Below are 12280 nucleotides of genomic sequence, written 5' to 3'. Positions count from 1 at the left end.
TAACTGGACGTGAGCTGCTTAAATTTCAATAAAAACTGGAAATTAGGATTAGGAGTTTTAAAACATTTGACCAGCAGTTGTAAGTTTATTAAAAATTTATTATTGTGGCTCTGGTTAAATTGTCTGCCTGTAGCTTCTTAAATCTGTCATAAACCCACCTTTTGTCATTTACTTTAATGCTCTTGCCAGTCTGCACCTAATATTTATGTACATGTATACATTTGCATATGAATAATATATGAATATGGTTTAACTGGCCTCTGGTTGTAGGATGACAACTACTGCAGGACATACAACAAAAAATACCAACTTCCTGTTAACTATCCCCCCGTGCTCTCAGTTCCTGTTCTATGTTTAGCCGCTCTGTTGTTTTATAGATTGTCCCTCACACAAATGTCACATGCATTTATTCATGGATTTTTTGCAGGGAGGGGGGGGTTGGCTGACTCAGATTAGGAGTTTAATATCAGACTGGATTAGCTCGTCGAGTGGAGAATTGAGAGGAGTATCTGTCTTCAGATTAGAGCGCTTTAAAGAAAAACATTCCCTGAGCGCAGTGGCTAATTCTAAAGTCTCTTTCATCTCCAACTGCATCATCAGCAAAAAAGATGCCCGAGCCAAATATAGCACCGACTGAATATATGATTCGGGAGCTGAGCACTTTTGCATGTGGATTTGTTTGGACAGCCATATTGCCAGGGGAGCAGACTCTGGGCCTGTTTTTAAAAGCAGCTTTTTTAGCCAGTGACATAAGGAACATTAATTCTTTCTCGTCCTGTGCAGCTCAGTGGGTAAAGAAAGGCAACAGCATTGGCAGGGTCAGGGCTTCACTTCCCTCTAGGACAGACTGCACTTGACATGTTAAGTGGCTGCAGAAGTCTGTTTTTGCATGTTTATTTCCTGAACGTGATGAGTAAGTTTCCCTCTAGCTTTGAAAAAAAAAGCACAGATTGTACTTATAACACAAAACTAACCAGCTAGCTACTTCTTATACCTCCTTGTTAAATCACATACACACTGATGAGCCAAAAACATTATTACCACCCCTGTTTAATATGCTGTTGCTCCTCCATGTGCGGCCAAGACGGCTCCGACCCGCCGAGGCATTGACTCGACAAGACCTCTGAAGGCGCCATGTGGTGTTTGGCACCAAGACTTCAGCAGCAAGTCCAATAAGTGCCGACTGGGTTCACCCCACAAGCTGCGCTGTTTCGTAGATGCTTCGACCCAGTTGTCTGGCTGGTTTGGCCTTTACAGGTCTTTACAAACCCCCATTTCTCTCACAGCCAAAAATGAGCTGTTTACTTTTTGTCTAATACCTGCCAGACCTTGACATCCACCATTAATACGAGATAATCAACATAACTTGCTTCCTGTACGAGTGGTCATAATGTTTAGGCTCGTTTGTGTCTCGACTTCCTGTATCTTCTGTTGATTAAGGGAGAGCAAAACTTTTTTTTTTCTCCCTTAATTCAAAACAACTTGAACATTAAGTTTAGAAACCTTCATGCAAAGTTGTTCAGTTGTGGCTGCATCTTAATAGCCTAAAGATTGTGAGGGAAGTACCTAAACTCCTACATAGTGTGGAGGTTTCTCTTTCTCAACATGTATATTTTCAACTTGATTCATAATCTTTTGTTGAGTGTTATTTAGGCGAAGTTCCTTTACAGCTGTGTTGACAACATTACGCTGATTCATTTGGCTTTTTTGGTAGAAATAACAGCACACAGGGTAATGTAATATGAAATCAAATATCATATCAGAACGTAGGTGTCATTTGGCACAGGCGTTGAATATTTCACTCACCGCTGAAAGTCACTAGATTCAGGTGTTTTTCAAGACTGTTTCTGTTTTCTCCACAGGCACTTGGATGCTTGTTGTACAAGCTGTGTTTCTTCGCACTTCCATTTGGGGAGAGTCAAGTTGCCATATGTGACGGAACCTTTATCGTTCCAGATAACTCCAAATTCTCCTTCAAGTTGCACTGCTTAATCAGTAAGTCGGGGTGGATCAACACAGATTGAGTTGATTTTGAAGTGATTGGACTGATTTTTTTTATTTTTCACCTCATATATTTTGCTGCAGATTGATCTGTAACTGTCCTTAGTTCTGTGGTTATGGATTTACACACCAGTTTGAACCAGTCATGGCAGCCTTGTTTGCTTTCAAGTTATTTCACTTCCCCAAATCTATGCAGCCGTGGAGCTTCCTTTTTTCATTATTTGACCAACGGCTCCACCAAGTGGCCAAAGAGAGAAGATGCACGTCAACTGCAATAAATCAGCCAGTATTGTTGCTGCGCAGTGTGACGAATAAAAACAACCCCTGTGTCTTTTCCAGGATATATGCTCGAACCAGACCAGGAGAAGAGACCAGACATTTACCAAGTGTCCTACTTTGCCTTCAAGTTGGCTGGAAAAGACTGTCCAGTGCCAAATCTCTTTGTAAGTCACTGGAACGAAGCAATCAGCGTGGTTTTAGCCTCTGTGGTAATTTTCTTGTTGACAAAATTTTCCTGCTGTTTTTTGCCAGAACTCTCCTATCCCTACGTCGCTCCCAGAGCCTCTAACGGCCAGCGAGGTCGCTGCTAAGAAAAGTATGACAAAAGCCAGGTACTGCTACTTTGAGTTTCTTATTTTATACTAACAACCACTGGACATACACCAGACATGAAGAGCGACAGCTCATTTCTGACGGTTAAGGAAAACCTAACCACAACTTTTGCTTCCGTCTTTCCAGGATAACAGACTCTGTCGGCCCGACGGAAACATCGATAGCTCCCAGACAGAGGCCGAAGGCTGCCAACAGTAACGTCCTGCCCCTCGCCAACACTGTCACCCCTGTCAAGATGACCATGCCCTCAGCACCCGTCAGCAACGGCCAGAAAGGTTTGTTGAACTTATATCTGTAACCCTCTACAGATATAAGAAAATTACACATTTTGTACATGATTGCACAGAAAAATAAAACCTGGCTTCCCACCTGAAGATCCAATGTGAGTATCTATTTATCAAATTAACAAATTCATCAATCCCAACTCGTCCACTCAGCTCCCACCCCTGGCTCCGGGCAGCCGTCCATGCAGCCCCAGCCTCAGCCCAGCAGTCAGCAGCACCGAGTCCTGCAGCAGCTACAGCCTGGCGACCTGCGTCTACAACAGCTACAACAACATCACCACCACCAACAACAACAACAACAACAAGCAGTGCAGCAGCAACACGCTAACGCACAGCAACTCCAATACCTCCAGGTACATTCAGCTCAGCTGATTTTATCTGGTGGTTTCATTTTCTAAGTGTCATTAAGAGGAAATGTTCAAATGTTGAATCTTCCTCAGTACCAACAGGCGGTGCAGCAGTCCCTCCAGCTTCAGCAGCAGCAGGCCCTGCTCCAGCAGCAGCAGCAGATGATGATGCAGCCGATGTACCAGCAGCAGGTTGCTCAGGCCCAGGCCCAGGCTCAGGCTCAGGCTCAGGCTCAGGCTCAGTACGCAGCCATGGTGAGTTCTGTCAGAGGTCAGAGCCTCGAATTTGATTTGCTTTTCTGTGCTAAAGTTGACGTCCATCAAACTGACTTTACTTTTGTCAGCGTTAAAGCTCATTCAAGCATCTGAAGATGCTTCAAACTCAAAAACCGTGACAGAATTTCAGAGCAGAAGATTTTATCCAAAACTGCAATAAATAGTTTGAGCAAATGACAGCGAAACACATGGAGACGCAGCATGAAATAACACGGAGATGAATATTTCATTTAATGTCAGAATGGCCTAAAATTGCTCTCTCTGTTCCAAACACTGGCAGCCAGTCCTCTGCAGTCGAGTCGCTTCACGTCTGTGCCAAGCAGCATTGGAAGCAGACGCTCAAACTTCCTACTGATTCTGTCCAAATATTCAGAAAACTAGTATTTACACAGCTACTGAATCAAACAGACAAACACAGGTCCTCCAAATGCACACTGCTAGGGCGGTGCAATTTTTAGTCTGTTTCCCACCGAACGCGCACCATCTGTTTTATTTCAGAGGCAATCTGGTCTGAGCGAAGCCACGAGGGGATCGAACAGAGGGTGAAATCGAGCAGTTTTCCTCTGCGTTGCGTCCTGACATATGAAGCGGTTCACAGACAGGGGAAGAGAGCACCTCTCGAAATTACTGTTCTTATTCCCAAGAAACCTGCTAAATGTTTTAAAAAGCAGCGTTTTGCTTCGTGAACTTAGACCTGCTCCTTATTGTGATGATAAAAACTTTGCTAAGTGACGGCAAATTTGTAATATGTTTTAATAACATCGGATCATCTACATTTGTACAGTTCTTTAAAAGCACAACAGCAACGTTTTTTCTTTTTCCTTGTTAAAAAAACCAAGAGAAACTGTGGTAGCCGACTTGAGTGTAACTTGGGACTCATTTATATGTTATATTAAAAGATCTGGATGGTGCATAATGTTCCACACACTGAAAGCCTCTGGTGGTCCCGTGTTAAGACAGATGGTTGATGATGTTGCACTTGGAAATTGGTTCATTTGTTCAGTTTGGTGTCCTACGCGCTGTTTGACTTTCATTCCCTCATCCCTCCCCTCCACTGTGTCCCCAGCTTTCCAAATCCAGAACTGGTTTCTAACAACATCTCATCATCTTGTTGCCATCATTTGTGCGCCATGAAATCAAAGGTCCGTCCCTCATTCCCTTCCCCCTCTTCTCCCTCTCTTCCTTCCCTAACAGCTGCACCAGTACCAACAGGCTTTTGTCCAGCAACAGCAGCAACAACAACAGCATCATCAACATCATCAACAACAACAACAACATCAGCAGCAGCAGCATCATCCCGCTCAGCAGCCTCTCCCCTATATGTCCTCCCCTCTTGAGTTCCAGATCCCACTGGGGACCTACAGCGCCACTACACCCACCGCAGGAACTGGAGCTGGACCTGGTCAGATGGGGGGACTGTCACCTGTGGATCCCTCATTCACTAACCCCAGGTAACGTCACCTGAACTGATCGTATGAGTGATTGGTTCAGAATGAAACCAAAGTATAGATGTTATTTTTCATCCTGGTCTTTACTGTTAAGCCTGTTAAAAACATCTGTGGATCTTCCAAATCAAACAAATTTCTCCAACACTTACACAGGGTTCAACTTTTTTTCTTGTAAGGTTTTTAGTATTTACTTACACCTATAGAACCATTAAAACATAATTTAATATAAAAGTCAGCTGATATGAAACCAGAAGTTCAGTGACTTCTGTAGCGTTTGTTTCTCAACAATAAAGCATCGTGATTTCAGTTTCACCAACTGATTATCTCCTTTTGAATACCAGTTGCATTGAAAAATATATAATGCCAATGGTACTGGAAAATTGTCTCGTTATAAGATGACAAAACCACACTAAAGTATTTCATTTTGTCAGAATTCATAGCACAAGTTTCTCAGACTGGAAATGTTCTGGAACATTCAGCCACATTTTGATTTATTTATTAATTTATTTTGGTTTCAAAATCATGGAGTCGATTAATTGTGAGTTTATCAGTGATATCTGTCTCATATTTTATCTCAATTTTTGAAAGTACCTGCAGAAACACTGCATGTCTCATATCCCCCTCATGTAGTAAACTGTACCTTTGTAACAGCTGTGTTTTACTGAGCTGCTTCTTATTTAAAACAAAGACAGGAATATAATGTAAAAGTAAATATGAGCAAAGAAAAACAGACAGAATTTATTTATTAAAATGTTTGTCATTTTACCTACTGTATAAATGTAGAGTTCTCTTTGTTTTGTGAAGCTTTATTTCCCAGGACTTTGCTCTAAAGAGAGAGAGATCATAAATCTCTCAACCCTTCATCCTCGTCATTAATCTGTGCACTGTGTTTACTGTCCACCCTCCACAGTAGAAACCCTCTCCTCGCCTCAGATGGGATCACCCCGCCCTCTCAGAGCTGCAACAGTACAGTCAGTAACCCCCCCGACATGTCGGGCTGGAACCCTTTCGGAGAGGACAACTTCTCCAAGTTGACCGAGGAGGAGCTGATCGACCGGGAGTTCGACATGCTCAGAGCAAGCAAGTGACCCATTTACTCTTTTCTTCACTGATAAACGTTTGCTCTGAGCAGATTAACTTTTTGTTTATTCACTCAGAAAACCTTCCCCAGGTGTCTCAGCTGTAGATGATCTAAGTCTCTTCTCTCTCGGACTTCCCACATACAGACAAACCGGTGGAGAGAACAGCCAGTGTGGAAACGGACCGACCGCAGCCGACCGCCGCCAAGCCTCTCCCTCCAGAGGACCTGTTCGGCTCAGTCCCGTTCGTGGCCAGCGCAGGCAAGTCTTAGAGGAGTCTCTACCATGAGGACCCAACACTGTGGAGCCACCTGCCCCTCCCTCTCTCTGCCCTCTCCTGTTCCCACCTGAGTCCAGTCAGTGGGGGCAGTTAAAAAAAAAACAAACAAACAAAAAAAAAACAACCAGTGATCAGTCAGATTTTTTGTTCTGTTTCCCACTGTCAGTCAGCAGATTAGACGTGCTTCTGTTATCTGTTCATGAAAAGGTGCTCTTCTGTGACTAGACCAGGAAGAAGTGTTGCAGGTGCATCGGTGAAGCACCAAAACCACTTTCAGTCTGCGCTGACCTCGGTGGTGATCACTTATGACTGCCTTGCTGTAACAAACCTTTATGCAAGTCAGGTGGGAGAAGTGTTTGAGTCTCCTCTATGGCTCCCTGTGTGAAGCAAGGCACTAACTAACGCCAGGGTTTGTGGTTGAATTCCCTGTCTAGATCAAAACGACTGGAGCAAGGTACTAAAACACAGAGGTCTCACTACGAAAATGATAAAATGAGACACTTTGTGTTTAATTCCATCTTTTTTTTTCAGTATATAAAAATACTTCCAACTCACTGTGTCCAACAGGGAACACAGGCGGATAAAATTGCTGTAGTTCCATCGGCGATAAAAGCAATACGAACAGAACGAGGCTGAAGTGACGACCCGTCAGCGTAAAGAACAAGAAACATGGCTGGTACTGATTAGGGCTGAGTGATGTTGAAACTGTCCCTTACTGCGAACACACAGGCAGTCTAATTAAAACGAATCATAGGCTCATGGCTTTCTTTGTGACATTTGTTTCCACAAGTTATTAGTGCGTCGGTTTGTGTCCCTAATCCTGCCCCTCCCGAGTGTGTTCACACTAATCAAACAAACTGGACTTTGGGGTCAAGTGGACTCTGATCTGGGCCCAGGTCCCTGATGTGAAAGTCCCCTGAGACTGCCAGGTGATTCCAGTCTAATAATCTAATAAGCTCGTCCCTGTCTCCTCAGGCTCGTTCAGTAGATTTTAAATCATTCGTTGTACGTCCTAATTAGACATAACCTAAACATCGCTCAGCCCTGGTACTAATCCACCCCAGCTGGGGTAAGAAAAGACTTGAACTTCCAAAGTCGTGGCTCTTTGCCGTTGTTTACATAAAAACACTGTTGACCCTCTTCAGCCATTCACACTGCGATGCAAGGACTCCTCACAAATTACAGAAGAAGCCTCAAACGTTCTCGTGTGGACTGTGCACTTTACCGACGTTAACGCCCACTCTGATATAACCTGATGATAATTAGTTCTCATTCGGCTTAACTAACCCGTCGGCCTGCATGTGGTTTAACCCCGGCTCAGATCATAGCCTTGGTATAACAATGTGAATATCAAAGTGCAGTATTTCTACATATATTTACATCGGTGGCAGCAATAAGCTTTCGTGCCTCTGTACTCTTCCTGCTCCATAAATGTGAATTGGTTACTGTTTTGATAGGCAGTTTAGAAACGCTGTTTGTAACTCATAGGATATATTTAATGATAAACGGTATCGACGCTAAAACGCTTAGATATTTTCTAGAGGAGAGCGAGAGAAATTTTCTTTCTTTTTCTACAGTAAATTCATCTCATGTCCTTAGACATGCAGGCTTAATGCAAAGTCCAGTGGCTACAGTTTAGAGTAAGACAAGATAATGATGCAATATAACCCTCTAAGCACTTGAATGTAAGTGTGGAAATATTTTATTGTCTTCACTTGTTACTTAATGAATATAAAAATCTATTTGAGCTCAAATTGGATCAAAGGAAAAACCAAAAAAGAAACCAAACAGATTGAAGGGATTTTCTTTTACATATATATATATAAATATACTGAATTTAAAACCCAGAAATGTTCAATAAACCCACTTTGTTGGGACTGGGTGTCATTCCTTTCAGGCTGGCATGAAAAAATGTAATTTTTGATCAGCCTTTTAGCTTCCTGTGTTTGTGCCATCACAGTGCGTCAGTTTTCAGGTACAGGTTTCCCCTCAGTGTGCAAACACGCTGCCAGCAACTTTTAAAACACCCTGTCGTTAGTGTAAATCCATCATGTTTTACTTTGAGCTGCTGCAACAGGAGCTTTAGTTTTTTATCATTTAAACCACTCGATCGTGCTTTTGGAAACCTGAAATCTTCAGTCGTCAGTCTGGATCGGCGGCTCTGGTCCACGCTGACACAAATCTTTGGTGGCCTGTGTCAATTTAATTTTCTGTTGGTGTTAAAAGAACTAAATTCTCACAGTGAGAACGCTGCTACGACCCACATTCCAACCAATCAGAGCGTGACGTGTAATGACCCAGAGTTCACCGGCTGATGCGACGTTGGAGGTGCCATTTTTTTTGAATAAGAATTAGAAATGAGCTGTGACTGCATTTTCCTCCCCACCATCTGATCAAAATCTTAAGACAAGCGCTCAACCTGCAAGACTCCTGTTATTTGCAGGTAATAGAAGCCAACACGGAGCAATTAGATTTTACAGCCTCCGTGGGTGGAATTAAACAATATCTGACTTTGGTGACTCCTTGTTGCACCGTGGTCTCATTTTGTGCCAAAAGAAACATTCGAAAGACGATAAAATCACTTTATTGAAAAAGCTTCTAACTTTTATTTTGACAGTTGCTGGCGGTGTGACTGCACATTTTGAGCCAACTCCTCCTTTTGTTTGTTTCTAGAGCATTAAAGGGTTTCTTTTATAGCGGCAGTCGCTCGGGTTTCCATTTGTAGATACAAAGTGCCTTTTGTGTCGCATTTTTATTTACCTGACCAACAGCTTTTACATTTAGCTAATGTTATTTAACAGAACGGAGCAGCAGTTTTGTTCCCTCAACTCTCAAATTTAAAACCAGTTTGCAGCTAACAGTCTGAATACTCTGAAACATTATTCTGTAGATCAGCTTTTTGAGAACTGACAGAACTTTACTCTAATCCATGTTTAGAGTACACATCTCTTATTATTTTTTAATGCTGACACAACTGGCTGATGGCACATCCTGTAGAGTAAATGTTAATTTGTGCTGAGAGGAATGCTTGACGAGAGCGTGCTGATAATATCTGTCAAAATGGTGAACATTTTGATTTTGATTTTTCTTCCTTTCATTATTTAATCCATACAATCCTAAAGGGCTGTATGTTTGTTGATCCTCACTGTGCTGCTGTTTTTCCGCCTTAGAGCAGCAAGTGAGAGCGACCCATCTCAGTCATCCGTGCAGACATGAATCATACACATTATTGTACAAACGTGTTAAACGTACTTTAGCCAAAGGTAAGTTTAAAGATAACAGTTAATGTTGCCTGATGCTTCTGTTCCACATCATGTTTCCGCTCATGTCACTGCTTGCTTTTTATCGGGCCTTTTGTGGAGAGAAAAAAAAACAAAAACAAACTTTGCTTCATTGTTGTTTTATTATTATTTGAGTTGTTTCTACTCATTTCTCATTTAGTGAGACAGCCATACTCAGAAACATCTTGTTCATGTGTACTGGTGGATGCATTTATAGTTTCGGACTAGGTGAACCATCAAAGCCAAAAAACAAACAAAAAAAAGAAAGTGAAAGGGAACGATCAGAGCCATTAACTGCACTTTATTTTCGTTTTTTTTTTTTTTTTTTTTAAGTGCAAGGAAACATGAAACATTATCCCCAGGCTTTGTGGGATGAACAAGCAAACATAGACATTGAATATGTTGTTTATATATTGTTTACATCTGCAAGTTCTCTGTGCTTTTCTTTTTTCTCTGTCTTAAGACGTTTTTTTTTTTTTTTTTTTTTTGGTCAGCTTTACATTCTGCTGAGGAATTAGAGCCCCCAGATCACTTTCTAATTCTCAGTAGAAGTGTTGAAAAATGTCACAGCTCCTCAGATTTAGTCGTAGATATCAGCAGCTCCTGGTACCTCTCCTGCAGAAAGAATACAACCTATAGATCAATAAGTTGTCTGATACATATCTTGTTTTTTGCAGCAGACTATGTAAAAGGTCCTGTATCATACTGTGAGTGTGAATGTATTTCTTTATAGAATGTTACTGATAAATAAAAAAACACATTCAAAATCAGTATTCACTTTGGTTCATTTTTTTTATAGCTCTTATTTATTTTAGTATCGGAAAGTTTAGCGTCTCTCCACCACTACAACCACGAGCAAGATGTTCCTAACATGGCTGTCTTTATGTGAGCGCTCTGTCGTCCAGTCTCAAACTTAATCAGTTTTAATCACGCAGCAGGGAAGCTGATGGTCAAAACAAATGTTAATAATGACCAATGACCAGTTTTAACATTTTAATTTAATTGTTTTTGTTTTTTTCTTCTCCAAATGTTTTAGAAACGGCTCAGTTACAGGTGTCATGACCTAAATTCCCTCTTGCTTTTCTGTAGCTGTGCACCTCATTGTTTCCTCCTGTCTTTAATATAATTTCTCAACTAAAAGCAGAAGCATCAGTTTGTCTTAAAAGATGGTGAAGACATTAGCAGCTTTTTTTTTTTTTTTAAAGATCAGAATCAGAGGAGAGAAACTCCTCAGCTATGTGAACACACCTCACATTTATACTGCAAAAAATCCTGTTGATTTATTAGTCGGGCCGTGACATGTACATGTAAATGTATATATATTTTGAATAGCTGTTAGAATGATAATCCAATTAACAAGATGTTATTGGATTAAATATAAAGAGCAGCTCGTTTACAACACTTTCAGTCTGATTACTGATAATTCCTTTACTCTGCTTATTGATATTTCAGTCCATCTAATCCTGATAATCAAGCCTGAACAACAACCATAGCAACCAACTATCTGGACCTTTTTATATGTACAGTATATTTCATCATCCTTTAACTGTGTGACTTTATTATTCCTCGTCAAAGACGTGATGAATCCTCCTCTGTGTCAAAGTGGAAAGACATTGACATCAATCTGGAAAGTTAATCTAATGAAGATATTAGAATAAAATAGAAGGCGTTAGGTTCTTCCTTTCAAACAGAAGACATGTTAAACTGCATTAAAAGCAGAAATTTATTTGACAAAAATTACTAATTTGTTGATGTCAAAATAGGAAAAAAAAAAATTGACGTTATATTATTAAATATTTTAATTTTATTTGACAAACTGTCCAACTTGCAGTAGAAAAATTTTATAATGATTACAATGGAATAAAAATGGAAACACAGAAACAGAAAAAGAAGAATTTCTCCTGTAAGAGAAGCTAGAACCAGGGGACATTTTACTTTTTCTACTCAATTAATGACTTAAATAATTAATAATCCAAATATATGGATTGATATTTTTTTTAATTATTTCGATCGGGAGGTTTGTCTTCCCAGTATTTTATGCACTTGACTCCATTATCATCATTTTACTGTGTTTTCCATAATGAAACAGTCATTTTCTTTCACTTCAGTCAACGCTACTTTATCAAATCAGTCCGGCTCCAATCATCATCGTTGCGTGAGGGATGAGACTTTTTCTCTGAGTGTTTTCTCCGCTCTCAGACGTTTCTAAAAGATTTTATCTTCCATCAGACACAAGAACAATCACATGCGTGTTTTCACCACTTATTTGTATCTTTGAGAGATCAGAGGCGGCGTGTAATCCCTCAGCTTTTCCCTCCTAAAAAGGAACATCAACAAAATAAATCTGACATCTTCCCTGGTGATTAAAGATGTTTCTATTGTTTGCAGAGATTGCCTGAGTCTGAGAGGTGAACATGATTAAAAGTTGTAATCTGGGTGCGTTGAGAACAGATGCAGAGCACCTCATGTTTCCTGCATTAGTATATTTTATTCCAGAGACTTTTTTTTATCTTTTATTGCTGCCTTGTAAGTTCATCTATCAACAACAAAGCTTTTGGCTAATCTGTCATTATGTCCTGCCAGTTTGGATGGTTCAAGACGTGGAGAGGTTTCCATTTTCGTGTTCACAGCGGGAGGTCCTTTCTCTGCTTTCTAATGTAGAACTTGCTCTA

General features: G+C 40.7%; 1 protein-coding gene across 2 annotated transcripts in view; it reads left to right on the top strand.

Annotated features, from left to right (window-relative positions):
- bmp2k (BMP2 inducible kinase) overlaps nucleotides 1–12280 on the top strand; it is a 40378-nt gene that overhangs the window by 23966 nt on the left and 4132 nt on the right. The window contains exons 7-15 of one of the 2 annotated variants that reach the window (XM_018673660.2): nucleotides 1863–1995; nucleotides 2341–2444; nucleotides 2533–2612; nucleotides 2740–2888; nucleotides 3051–3250; nucleotides 3338–3499; nucleotides 4715–4971; nucleotides 5882–6048; nucleotides 6195–6308. In XM_018673660.2, the coding sequence (XP_018529176.1) occupies nucleotides 1863–1995; nucleotides 2341–2444; nucleotides 2533–2612; nucleotides 2740–2888; nucleotides 3051–3250; nucleotides 3338–3499; nucleotides 4715–4971; nucleotides 5882–6048; nucleotides 6195–6308 (1366 nt within the window). Of the gene's footprint in view, nucleotides 1–1862; nucleotides 1996–2340; nucleotides 2445–2532; nucleotides 2613–2739; nucleotides 2889–3050; nucleotides 3251–3337; nucleotides 3500–4714; nucleotides 4972–5878; nucleotides 6049–6194; nucleotides 6309–12280 lie in introns of both variants that reach the window. The other variant, XM_018673659.2, reaches the window with a different exon arrangement.

This window comes from Lates calcarifer, linkage group LG13 (assembly GCF_001640805.2).
Source record: "Lates calcarifer isolate ASB-BC8 linkage group LG13, TLL_Latcal_v3, whole genome shotgun sequence".
Lineage (NCBI taxonomy): Eukaryota > Metazoa > Chordata > Actinopteri > Centropomidae > Lates > Lates calcarifer.
The sequence above is the reverse complement of the archived record's forward strand: the minus strand, read 5'-3'. Positions and strand labels throughout refer to the sequence as shown.